The sequence below is a fragment of the Thalassophryne amazonica genome, chromosome 1 (genome assembly GCF_902500255.1).
Source record: "Thalassophryne amazonica chromosome 1, fThaAma1.1, whole genome shotgun sequence".
NCBI lineage: Eukaryota > Metazoa > Chordata > Actinopteri > Batrachoidiformes > Batrachoididae > Thalassophryne > Thalassophryne amazonica.
Window position 1 is genome coordinate 93,094,598 of NC_047103.1, and position 14,284 is coordinate 93,108,881.

The 14,284-nt window shown below is 40.5% G+C and overlaps 1 protein-coding gene across 1 annotated transcript in view; it reads right to left on the reverse strand.

The window, feature by feature from the left end:
• Positions 1-14,284, reverse strand: part of LOC117509399 (calcium/calmodulin-dependent 3',5'-cyclic nucleotide phosphodiesterase 1C-like) — a 296,954-nt gene that overhangs the window by 135,539 nt on the left and 147,131 nt on the right. The window contains exon 7 of the mRNA XM_034169110.1: positions 11,285-11,401. Coding sequence (XP_034025001.1) covers positions 11,285-11,401 — 117 coding nt within the window. The remainder of the gene's footprint in view (positions 1-11,284; positions 11,402-14,284) is intronic.

A 14,284-nucleotide genomic window follows, 5' to 3' on the forward strand; every position in this document is an offset into this window, starting at 1 on the left:
CAAAAGGTGCACTAAATCAAATCATTGTCCGGCAAGACTGCCACTCATACAGTGCATATTTACCAGCTTGTAACTGCAAAATTGAGCCAGTGTCACAATGATGCACATCTGGATCAGTTCTATTTTCCCTAGATATCTATAGTCCATCTTTTCATTCATGAATTCTGAAAATATTTCATGACAGGCAGAGATTGCATCTATAAGGTATTTCACAGCTCTTGCATTCAAAATAATTTAGGATACATCAACACCATAACGGAACTCTAATTCCAGCCTTATAATTTAGAGTTTCAATGCATTGTTGTGATTTGCTTCTATCTTCTTTATTACCACCATACGTTTGTGCATCATATATAGCAATGCAAATCCTAGAACCAAGTTCTCTTACCAGACAAACAAAAAAAGAAAGTTTTCTATCGTGAAAGGGATTTTAGAGATTTTTCTCATAGCAAAAGGGTCCCTCGATGGTCATTTTGTTAAATATAATTCATCATAATGAAAAATATATTACTTCTGACTTATTAAATTAACTGTTCTGCAAAGTGGAACAGGAATGGAACACTTGAATGTGTATTTTTTTATATGTATACCCAAAAAATGATAGAAATCGGTACAACTGGCGGCCATCTTCATAAAATGGTGGCCATATTGAAATTTTGCATGGCTATCCAAAACTTTTCAAAAGAGTTGGTCCTAGTGAGCAAGTGTGCCAAATTTTATGTTTCTTTGTATAACTGAAGTATTTTTCTCCTTATCTGCTGCACTAGTGGTAGAGGTACACATCGTGGCAGTGACAATGCATAGGGCTTGCATCTTCCTTCAGCTTTATTCTGTACTCCCTTTTAGGCAGCCCAGTCCATTGAAGACCTTGGGGTACTGTTTCTTCATGTCTGCCTCCAGCTCTCTTACACTGTCAACTAGATGCAGTAGCTTCAGGTCTGAGATTGCTGGCAGACTCAGCAGAGGAGTAGCTAACTTTTGTAGCACATGCACATGTCGTTGTTCTGTCCTTATATTCATGACTGCATCAAAATGACCTCTCACCTTTAGAGGTTCACTGATGGACCCACACAATGGTATTGCTACTTTGGTGAGTGGGCCGTGCCATTCTTCTGAATAGGCGGCACCTGGGATGACTGTCGCATCCGGCCCTGTATCCACTTGAAGGTTGCCGACTCAGTTGGGCCAGTTAGCAAGTCAGTGAAGTCAAAGTTTTCTGGTGGACTTATGGAGAAAAGGGAATCCACTTGTTCTCTCTTGTGATTGTGAGCAGGCTGCGCTTCCTTCTCACTTAACATTAACGTCCCGTTCCAGCACTTTTCCCACATTGTCTGTCTAACTAGCTATTCACTGCACTAAGTTTCGAACTGCAGGCTAGTGTTAGCATAGCTTAGCACCAACTGTGACTCATGTGTTGTGCTTATTTATTTATTTTTGGTGACTCACCGGCCAATTCCTTCCGAGCGATCATCGAGACGGGATTCAGCACTCTTCTGACACCATGGAACATGTTGTGTAGGGTAGTCAGCATGCTCTCGCTACATACTGTATTAGAGTGGGACAAATGTTATCCTGGCAGAGTATATTTACCATAGGGAAATTTACTGTGTACTGTGGACCTAAACTGCAGGAATGGATGTATATATTACAGTATTCACCAATTGTTTACACACAAATACTGGTACTTGAGACAATTAGCAATCAGAGCTTATACCATAAAAGGGCAACAAGTGAGTTCATCTGTTATGGAGCAATGGATGCCAACATGGGAAACAGAGCCAGAGCCAGGGTGTGAGAGTAAGAGGGTGGAGGATGGGGACGATGAGGACAAGAAGGCCAAGGACAGTAATCTCTGATGATATCTGAGCCACTTTGGTTGACCATGAGGGAGGCTGGGCAAAGATAGAGGGAAATTTGGAGCAGGTACACTGTAATTCCATCATCCCGTATTTTACGAAATGAGAACAGGTAAGAAATCTACTCTCACTAGAAAATTGCAGTGCTGCATATCAATACAGTACTCAATGAGTATGGTAGTGCAGTAATGCCTGTGAACTGCTCTATTGGAATCTGAAGATCAATCAATTCAATCAATTTTTTTATATAGCGCCAAATCACAACAACAGTTGCCCCAAGGCGCTTTATATTGTAAGGCAAGGCCATACAATAATTATGTAAAACCCCAACGGTCAAAACGACCCCCTGTGAGCAAGCACTTGGCTACAGTGGGAAGGAAAAACTCCCTTTTAACAGGAAGAAACCTCCAGCAGAACCAGGCTCAGGGAGGGGCAGTCTTCTGCTGGGACTGGTTGGGCTGAGGGAGAGAACCAGGAAAAAGACATGCTGTGGAGGGGAGCAGAGATTGATCACTAATGATTAAATGCAGAGTGGTGCATACAGAGCAAAAAGAGAAAGAAACAGTGCATCATGGGAACCCCCCAGCAGTTTACGTCTATAGCAGCATAACTAAGGGATGGTTCAGGGTCACCTGATCCAGCCCTAACTATAAGCTTTAGCAAAAAGGAAAGTTTTAAGCCTAATCTTAAAAGTAGAGAGGGTGTCTGTCTCCCTGATCTGAATTGGGAGCTGGTTCCACAGGAGAGGAGCCTGAAAGCTGAAGGCTCTGCCTCCCATTCTACTCTTACAAACCCTAGGAACTACAAGTAAGCCTGCAGTCTGAGAGCGAAGCGCTCTATTGGGGTGATATGGTACTACGAGGTCCCTAAGATAAGATGGGACCTGATTATTCAAAACCTTATAAGTAAGAAGAATTTTAAATTCTATTCTAGAATTAACAGGAAGCCAATGAAGAGAGGCCAATATGGGTGAGATATGCTCTCTCCTTCTAGTCCCCGTCAGTACTCTAGCTGCAGCATTTTGAATTAACTGAAGGCTTTTTAGGGAACTTTTAGGACAATCTGATAATAATGAATTACAATAGTCCAGCCTAGAGGAAATAAATGCATGAATTAGTTTTTCAGCATCACTCTGAGACAAGACCTTTCTGATTTTAGAGATATTGCGTAAATGCAAAAAAGCAGTCCTACATATTTGTTTAATATGCGCTTTGAATGACATATCCTGATCAAAAATGACTCCAAGATTTCTCACAGTATTACTAGAGGTCAGGGTAATGCCATCCAGAGTAAGGATCTGGTTAGACACCATGTTTCTAAGATTTGTGGGGCCAAGTACAATAACGTCAGTTTTATCTGAGTTTAAAAGCAGGAAATTAGAGGTCATCCATGTCTTTATGTCTGTACATATTTCAGTATAGTATCACTTCCTGTTCCGGAGCACAGCGATGTTTTGCTGTATCTGTTAGCTGTTTAATCTGCGCAGTTAGATTGATCTAGTTACCTAGATACAAATTTGTTTCACAGTGTAATCTTCACGTGCCTTAACTAAAGCACTCCCTCTGCTGAATCACCTCAAAATTATTTACACATTATTCACTTTTTGTGTTTTTAGGAATCCGCTAGCTTAGCGCAGCTACTAGCTCTTAGCCGGTTTAGCATGGCGGCTTCTCCTGTCTCTCCCGCACTTTTCTGCTATGGGTGTGAAATGTTTAGTTATTCCTCGGCCTCCTTTAGCAGTAATGGTACTTGTAATAAGTGTAGCTTATTCGTAGCTTTGGAGGCCAGGCTAGGCGAATTGGAGACTCGGCTCCGCACCGTGGAAAATTCTACAGCTAGCCAGGCCCCTGTAGTCGGTGCCGACCAAGGTAGCTTAGCCGCCGTTAGTTTCCCTCTGGCAGATCCCGAGCAGCCAGGAAAGCAGGCCGACTGGGTGACTGTGAGGAGGAAGCGTAGCCCTAAACAGAAGCCCCGTGTACACCACCAACCAATTCACATTTCTAACCGTTTTTCCCCACTCGGCGACACACCCGCCGAGGATCAAACTCTGGTTATTGGCGACTCTGTTTGAGAAATGTGAAGTTAGCGACACCAGCAACCATAGTCAAATGTCTTCTGGGGCCAGAGCAGGCGACATTGAAGGAAATTTGAAACTGCTGGCTAAGGCTAAGCGTAAATTGGTAAGATTGTAATTCACATCGGCAGTAATGACACCCGGTTACGTCAATCGGAGGTCACTAAAATTGACATTGAATCGGTGTGTAACTTTGCAAAAACAATGTCGGACTCTGTAGTTTTCTCTGGGCCCCTCCCCAATCGGACCGGGAGTGACATGTTTAGCCGCATGTTCTCCTTGAATTGCTGGCTGTCTGAGTGGTGTCCAAAAAATGAGGTGGGCTTCATAGATAATTGGCAAGCTTCTGGGGAAAACCTGGTCTTGTTAAGAGAGACGGCATCCATCCCACTTTGGATGGAGCAGCTCTCATTTCTAGAAATCTGGCCAATTTTCTTAAATCCTCCAAACCGTGACTATCCAGGGTTGGGACCAGGAAGCAGAGTTGTAGTCTTACACACCTCTCTGCAGCTTCTCTCCCCCTGCCATCCCCTCATTACCCCATCCCCGCAGAGACGGTGCCTGCTCCCAGACCACCAATAACCAGTAAAAATCTATTTAAGCATAAAAATTCAAAAAGAAAAAATAATAGCACCTTCAACTGCACCACAGACTAAAACAGTTAAATGTGGTCTATTAAACATTAGGTCTCTCTCTTCTAAGTCCCTGTTAGTAAATGATATAATAATTGATCAACATATTGATTTATTCTGCCTTACAGAAACCTGGTTACAGCAGGATGAATATGTTAGTTAAATGAGTCAACACCCCCGAGTCACACTAACTGCCAGAATGCTCGTAGCACGGGCCGAGGCGGAGGATTAGCAGCAATCTTCCATTCCAGCTTATTATTAATCAAAAACCCAGACAGAGCTTTAATTCATTTGAAAGCTTGACTCAGTCTTGTCCATCCAAATTGGAAGTCCCAAAAACAGTTTTAATTGTTATTATCTATCGTCCACCTGGTCGTTACTGTGAGTTTCTCTGTGAATTTTCAGACCTTTTGTCTGACTTAGTGCTTAGCTCAGATAAGATAATTATAGTGGCGATTTTACATCACACAGATGCTGAGAATGACAGCCTCAACACTGCATTTATCTATTATTAGACTCTATCGGCTTTGCTCAAAAGTAAATGAGTCCACCCACCACTTTAATCATATTTAGATCTTGTTCTGACTTATGGTATGGAAATAGAAGACTTAACAGTATTCCCTGAAAACTCCCTTTTGTCTGATCATTTTTAATAACATTTACATTTACCTGATGGACTACCCTGCAGTGGGGAATAAGTTTCATTACACTAGAAGTCTTTCAGAAAGCGCTGTAACTAGGTTTAAGGATATGATTCCTTCTTTATGTTCTCTAATGTCATATACCAACACAGAGCAGAGTAGCTACCTAAACTCTGTGAGTGAGATAGAGTATCTCGTCAATAGTTTTACATCCTCATTGAAGACAACTTTGGATGCTGTAGCTCCTCTGAAAAAGAGAGCTTTAAATCAGAAGTGTCTGACTCCGTGGTATAACTCACAAACTTGTAGCTTAAAGCAGATAACCCGTAAGTTGGAGAGGAAATGGCGTCTCACTAATTTAGAAGATCTTCACTTAGCCTGGAAAAAGAGTTTTGCTCTATAAAAAAGCCCTCGTGAAGCTAGGACATCTTCTACTCATCACTAATTGAAGAAAATAAGAACAACCCCAGGTTTCTTTTCAGCACTGTAGCCAGGCTGACAAAGAGTCAGAGCTCTATTGAGCTGAGTATTCCATTAACTTTAACTAGTAATACTTCATGACTTTCTTTGCTAACAAAATTTTGACTATTAGAGAAAAAATTACTCATAACCATCCCAAAGAGTATCGTTATCTTTGGCTGCTTTCAGTGATGCCTATTTGGTTAGACTCTTTCTCTCCGATTGTTCTGTCTGAGTTATTTTCATTAGTTACTTCATCCAAACCATCAACATGTCTTATTAGACCCCATTCCTGCCAGGCTGCTCAAGGAAGTCCTACATTATTAATGCTTCATCTTAATATGATCAATCTATCTTTTAGTTGGTTATGTACCAGGCTTTAAGGTGGCAGTAATTAAACCATTACTTAAAAAGCCATCACTTGACCCAGCTACTTAGCTAATTATAGGCCAATCTCCAACCTTCCTTTTCTCTCAAAATTCTGAGGGTAGTTGTAAAACAGCTAACTGATCATCTGCAGAGGAATGGTCTATTTGAAGAGTTTCAGTCTCCCACCGGTCATGTCCCCCCTGGTCACCCCCCCCCCCCCAAACAAAAACAAGCATGAAAAATTGACATTGCTATTTGATAATTTGGCATGTAAACTGTTGTATCAATCAGTCTTTTCAAATATGCAAAATATAAATTTTTTAGGATATTGTCTACAGCTGCAAATTGTGGGCAATACCATGGAGGAATTCCATGTTTGCCACAATGGTTTGAATTCTGCAGGTGATGTCCCGGTACACTTGGCATTGTGGTGGGGCAAGCTCGCCAGCTCCCAACTGCTGGACAATGACTCTGTTCATTGCGCGTTCCTTCTTTCATATCCAAGAACACCCAGATGTTCGGGTGGTGACAGCCAACACAAGTAGCCATGCCGCAGTGCCAGCCTTATACTCTGTTGTTTGTGCATGGCAGCCCTTCCTGTATTCTGGCTGATATATTCCAGATAGCGGGGTCAAAAACTGGACCTCTGCAGTTTCGCTGACTTGGGTGACCAATGAAGTTGTCCTCAAAGTAGTCGACGACAGGCTGGAGCTCTTTAGGCAATCCCTCCTGAATCTGCTTAAGTGAAGTAACCATATCTTCTGGTGGCACAAAGGCAAAAGAGCAGGCAATATCCTGATTGGAAGGGAGAGCTCGGCGTCAGCAACATATCTCTCCTGGAGCCCTTGCAACTGCACTCGATGGTACACACAGTGGGCCAAGTGGTAAAGGCACCCTTGTAGCTCTGCTTCTGGGAAGGTGGTGCAATCTGCATTGAGGGCTGCCTGCTCAAAAGTCATCAAGGTCGGAACTGGATTTAAGGTTCCTTCTGCCTGCTTGAGTGCTGTGAATAGGGAATTATAAGTTCCTTCCTGTTTGTTCAGAAGCAGATCATAGATGCAAAGGATAACCTGTCCATTAATGAAAGTGTGGATTGTGTAGAGTTGGAAAAAATAATTCAGGCACAATTTTGAAAGTTATATTTAACCAACCAATGATTAGCCTGTGCAAGGAGATATGCTGCTGTTGTGAAGAAGAAAAGGCTGGCTGGTGGTTGTCTCCCTGTAATGCAGAGGCAACTGAAGGTCTCCAATGTGCTGGGGTACTGGGTGGTGATCATTGGTACGCTGCTTAACCCTGCATACCAATGACCGGAGGTGAAAAGTGCTGGAGGTGATATGACCTAGGGGGGAAAGACAGGAAGGGGAGGGAAGACTAAGGGGGAAATGCCCTGATACCAGTTTGCACAAAATCCATCCTACTAAGCTGTCTTTTCTATTTATAATTATGTATTACTTCATTAAAGGAATTTTTGGACTTCATGTAATTACTGTGGGCTTGGTTATCTTCCTGACAGTTTTAATGGGCATCGGAACAGTCATGAAATTGACTATTGAAGACTTGACATTTTAAAACTGGCACTGTTGTAAAATGATTTGTTTCCAAAGGCTATGAGCCCAATTTAGTAAGATCCCAAATAAAGAGTGCTACATTGCGTGGACAATCCAAACTTTTGCATATTGGACTGACATTTTTGAGAGTGATTTACTAAGAGTAAATGCACAGTTGATAGCAGGCTGTAGAGTGACATGGACAGCAGTATGTAAATGAGGGTTTTGCACACGTTAATGGCCATAAGCACAACATTAAACAAGAGTAATCAGAGATTTCTGACATCTGTCAATCCAGATCCAGATCACCTCCAAACATCAGTGGAGCCTTCCACACCCTAATATCTATCTGTGGTGCATATTTAGTGAGAATCTGTGAAGTAGTTTTGATGTAATCCTTTAAATCCATATAAAGTGAGATTTTGATCCAGAATCTGGATCTGGATCTGGATCACCTCCAAAATTCAGTGGAGTATTCCATTCCCTAATATCTATCTGTGGTGGAAATTTGCTAAGAATCTGTGAAGTAGTTTTGATGTAACCCTCAAAACCTATAAAAAGTGAAATCCTGAGCCAGAATCTGGATCCAGATCACCTCAAAAATTTAATAGAGTTTTCCATGGCCTAATCTATCTGTGGTGAATATTTTGTCAAAATCCATGCAGTAGCTTTGACGTAATCCTGCTAACAGACAGACAGACAAATAAATAAACAAGAGCAAATGGAGATTTCTGACGTCCACCAAACTGGATCTGGATCACCTACAAAATTGAGTGGAGTCTTCCATGGAGCAGGAACCATATGTATGTGGTAAATCAGTGGTAAATTTTCACCAAAAACATGCAGTAGTTTTGATGCAATCGCACTAACAGGCAGACAGACAAATTAATAAATAAACGCAGATGATTTTATTACGTCTTTGGTGGACGTAAATAAATCAGCCATATAAGATCAATTACTGGACACAGATGAAAGTCTCATCTTTATCTACATCTAAAAAACATGGACGACAACTCAGTACTCTGACAGCAGTAGACGAGGAGCATCCAAAAAGTATCATTATCCAACAAAAACAAATGAAGCATGTGAGTTGTCATTTGGAGGGTGAATGTGCAGGAAACTTTCTTGTGCATGTGTGAATTTTTTTTCTTTTTCCACAGAGTACATCAGTCGCGAGCATCAAGCCTTAGCATGAAGACATGTACTTAGCATTCGTCACATTTTCATTTGCTGGAACATGACGGAATGATTTGAGGCCATCAACAAGCCAAAATGACAGAAAGGCAAAAAGCAACCCAGATTCCTTGTGTGTATCTGGAGACTGGTGGAGTGATTTTCAGGCAGCTACAACTCTGTTCCAGATGGTACAGAATGATTCTGAATCAGAATGACTATGAATCTGTCATACTTTTTTCAGATGCACTCAGGCTTATTTTACTTTTATACGCTACATCGGACGTACCCAAGTTGGAAGAAATTATTATCTGGTAGACAATTTTTTTAAGATTGTGTTGACTGAATGAGATACACCCTTGTAAACTCTTACTGTATATCCAACCTTTACACTGAATGATTTTTTTTCTTTATTCTGTGTACAAGGAGGCAGACATCTTCTATACTACTGGAACAACAGTCTGTCAAGCACAATCAGGTTTCAAACTTGCAAAATACAGACATAATGAGCCCCTGGTAAATTTCTTTTAGACCTTGATGAGTCACATTTTGTGTCCAAACTCCAACTATTTCCATGTTCCCTTCCGCAGTGTTTGGCACTTGGGTGGATAGCTCCAAACTGCATATTCATTAAGCCAAACAAGCTAAATGGACATGTGCTATTCTTCTTTTTTTCACCTGTCTGCATATATAGTGATGGGATATGCCAAAACTGCAGAACTGTTTTTAAAATTTAAATATATATGCAATTTGAACTTGTAAGACAAATAACATGTAGTGCATGAGTGAACGTGGTGTGCGTGTGTGACCTTCACCTACTCGTCTTGATCGGCCTATAATGTTAATTTAAAGCTAACAGACAATGTCTATCAAGGAGGGCTCAACACCAAAACAACATAAAGACAGACGAGCAACACACGACAGTAATAACAGTGAGGTAATGTAATTTGTGAAACACCACAGAGGCAGAACCCCCACAATACAACATACCAGGACAGCAACAGCAAACACAAACAAACAGTGGGCAGTAACAGTCTGTTGAGTAATTAGTGAAAATCCATACACCTATTTCAGAACACAGAGTCTTGATCCCCTTGGGAACACCCAAAACCAAATTGGTGTTTAAGGAATGCCACCAACACCGGACCTTTCATGTACAAACACCCAGATCACAGCTGAATCTGTTGTCACTTCTGTGGCTGGTTCAGGACAGTGGTGGGCACAGCTAAGCAAAAAGTTAGCTTCATAACCGCTAATCCACTAACTGAAAGGTTGTATAATGCTAAACCGATAAACCACAAAAAAAAGGCATTTTTCCGAACAATGATTCACAATGCATAGAAACACTGCCATCTACTGGATGGGAGTGTGAATAGTGACCATTGATCACATAGTTGCAGAATTGTGCAGAATCACACACTTAAACAGAATTTTGGGTTTTGCATATGGCATTTTTTTACAAATGAAAAGATGACACATTTACAAATACACATTTATTTGTAAAAAATGTACACATTACAGTAATTTGTATTGGTTTTAACAAATTAATTAACCAACCAACCAGTGATGAGAGGAGGCTCCATTTTCCCATAATGCCTTTTGGTAATGCTAATGTGGTAAAGCTCAAACCTTCAGAATGATCACATTAATTTAAAACTAAAGATATTTGCAATATTTTCACTTTCTAAAAATGACAGCATTGACATTAATGTCAATAAACTGTCTGAATTAGTTTTGTTTATAAATCAAACATAAGTGAAAACTGCCGTGCTTTTGATGTCTGCTGCTGCACGTCTGGGGCACTGTATGTTGAATGTAAATGACTTTTTTGTAGCAGCCTAGCAGCCAGGCTCCTTCTGCTGGGAAAGTGTGAGCTTAGCTCCTCACAGCTGCGTGACTGCTGCAAAACATGTAACAGACAGGAACTAACATGTATGATTTTAGGGTTTACAAACATTTTTGTTCATTCAGCTTTATTAACTATGCCAGCAAAAAATAAAACAGTGGATTGAAAGTTAGCGGAACTAAATTTAGCAGATGCTAATTGGTCTGCTGACTGATTTTGAAGTTAGCTGAAAAGCTAATCCACTAGCAAAAACTTAGCTTCGCTAATTAGCGACTGGTGGAACTGTGCCCACCACTGGTTCAGGATGCAGTTGACCACATGCCTATCTTTTATAGTATAAATTCAAATACGTCCCGAAGGAGAAAGCAACATTTTTTACGTCAAACCAAATGTGTCACTTGTCTGATTTACTTAAAACTTTGACCTTCTAAAAGAAGCCACACAGGCAGTAACAATTTCTGAATACAAGTGGTCAGCTGGACACCTTGCAATAGGCACAAGTGTGAACAGCGATTTGTCTCTGGCCCTCTACCTCTGGCAAAATTGTCCCAAAATTGCATTTTAACCCCAGTGTAAACAGGACTTGAGTACCACTTAGTTATAAAATTAAAAAGCTTGTGTCAGATGACATATCAGCATGAATTAAACTATTAGATAATGTAGAGCCTCTGTTGATTCACGTACCTTGAAATGATTGAGCAAGTCATATCTGGTGAGCAGTTCATACAGAACAAATTTCAGTGCATGGTCTCCGCTGATGTCATTCAATTCAAACACGTCAAAAGACCACAAGTCCACATGCTGAAAGAGACACACATTCATGAGGACATACTGCACATAAGTGTTGCAAAATAAGTGTGACTTTGTCTCTGTACACCATCACGAATTTCAGAGGTCCCACAAATTTCAGAGGCCATAAGTAACTAGACAAAGTAAATAAAATATATTGTTCAAATCATCACTTTTACAACCAGTTTGCTTTAGACAAGTCAGGACTTGGATACGTGAACACTGCTGTCACTGAATATGGAGTAAATTTAGATCAATGGCTAAGAAATACAAACAGTATCTGTATCAGCTTGTATCAAGATTGTATCACATCTTCCAGCTCTCTTGTGTTATATTCTGTGGTTTGCTTCTTTGTTACAGACCTTTGCTGCCATTCCAAGTTCCTGACATAGCCGGCGCCATGAGGAGGCTTTTGGGGGTGACGCCCCCTCACGTCATCAACCTTGCCTCCTCGGATGTTAGAGTTATCAAAAAATAAAAAAGAAAGAAAAAGAAATACTGGAAAATATAGCAAAATATTAGTTATTCAATAATATCACGTATTTAACAAATAAACCAAATTAATTAACTAAAGTAATTAATTTAAAACAACGGATATGGCGTGTGTCTGTGTTCAAGGGATTTGATAGGTTGAGGGTTGCGCTTGTCAGTGCGGCAGAGGGCGGTGCGTTTCCAACGCGTCGTGACGTCAGACGCATCGCTTCGGAAGCGGCAAGGGGGCAGAGATTGTTACGTCACACTCTGGCTGTTTCCACAATCTGAAAAAAGTTCAGCAATCGCCGTCTTGAACTTCGGTCGCCTGAACCACAAAAAAAAAAAAAACCTTTAAAAAACAGCAGTAGAATGATTCTCCCATCACCCTGCTTTTTTCAGCTACTTTTCGGAGTGACGCCAACCGAGAAGGGACCAACGACTTGGTGGGATATCGATCGAACCGTGACAGCGGGCCGACCTGCACGGAGAAGCCGGCCTTCAGGCACCATCACTGGGCAGAGCGATCCAGGCCGCCCGGGTGATGGAGCCAAACCCACTCAGTCCGAAATCTCCCACTTTTTGGATATATGCGAAGTCCCAGTTTGCCCAACGGAGTTTAGTTCTGCAGCTTTATCGAGGTGAGAATAATGTAAAAATAAAACGTGACGTTTACTGAACTGTGAAGGTTTAATGATCGGCTAACGTTAGCTTAGCCTTTTAGCACAGTTGATCTAAGTGAACACTTTATTTGTAGATGGTTCAGTCTTTTTATTTTTACCAAATAAAGCTACAGCTTTTTCAGGACACAACAAAAGCTCACTTTAAATAACTTATTTTTTCGGGAGTTTTTTCCATCATTTTTTGCCATTTTCCCCCCTTTTTTAAATGTATAAACTGTTTAGTGTTTCTTATATTAAAGAAATATTTTATTTGTTCCAATCAGCAACATTTGCTGTGCAGACAACAAAACTTCCATTGATGAGCTGAACACCGCGAAGTCCAGTCGAAAGAAAACATCTCTGCTTTTCAGCAACACCACCAGAGTTAAAAACTGCAGAAGAGACCTTCATCTGGTCCAGAGAATCCAGCAGAACATCACCTGCTTCTAAATAAAAGGCTCTTTGAACAGCAACTATTTTATTATTTTTAAAAAAGCTGTTTCATTTTATATTTTAACAATAAATGAACGGATCATTAAAAATGTCCACGAATCAAAGTCAAAAGACATTTGCACAAGTAGAAGCTCTCCACTTATTGTGCTCAAATTCATATTTTAGAAATGACTCTGTCCTGATAACATTAAAGGCAATTACATATTTTGACGAAATTACAAGTTTAAATGACTATAAAAAAATTCATCATGAGGTTTATGTCACAGAAATCCTACTTTACAATCACACTGCAGTCATTGTTAATTATTTCCTTTTGCATTTATAATAAACATTTGTATTTATTTAGTGTTTGTTTTTCTGGTTGAAATGAGATATAAATAATCTACCAGACTTAAAAATATACAAGTTTCCATGTTATTTTATTTGTCTAAAAATAAATGTCTGAGGTTCCTTATGTTAACAAGAAATTATCTAATATGAAATAACAGGTGGTTTTAATTTACAGATGAAAGGTTTCTAAAGAACCATTTATTGATTTATTTAGCTATTTTAATTACAAGTGTTCTAAACTTTTTTTAACAGTAATCAGAAATTTTGAGGTAACAAACAACAACAAAAAAAACATTTCCAATGATTTTTCTTCAGAAAACTGCTCTCTAAATGAGCAGTCCTGTCACACGTTAATGTTTTGTACAGATGAGTGGTTTCTGCACCAATCAGATTGGTCCGATCCATTTTGTACAGATCAGTGGTTTCTGCCACGAGGTCTTCCGTGTTTGGCCAGACGCGTCGTTCCTATTGGACAACACGAAGGTACGTCACAGCTCAGAGTGTCGAAAGCTGGCGCACCTCATCTCGACAGAACACCGGCTCTGTGTGGTATGCAGGAGATCACTTGACCGAGGGTCTATACGTTCAAATAATAATTAAAAAATACTGTCATCCGTCTTTACTCTTACTCAGTCAGTCTCTTACAACGGTGTAGCCTAAATACACAAGCTTTCCAGGAGTGCACCCAATTCATTATGCACGCTCAGAGGCATGTCTCCTCCGGTGCGCACTTGTTTTTTTTTTTGGGGGGGGGGGGGTGCGACCCTGCCCCCGTGATAAACTCATCGCCCCCTTAATATTTTTTTTCTGGCGCCGGGCCTTGGTTCCTGATTTTTTTCTTTTTTCGCTTGGTATGATTCATTTTTGTTTGTTTGGGATAAACCTCTTGCTTCTCCTTCAAAAACACTGCTACTTATCAGATTGATCACCTGTGTGCCTGAACTCAGCCTGTACTACAACCAAGTGTGTAGTCTGATTG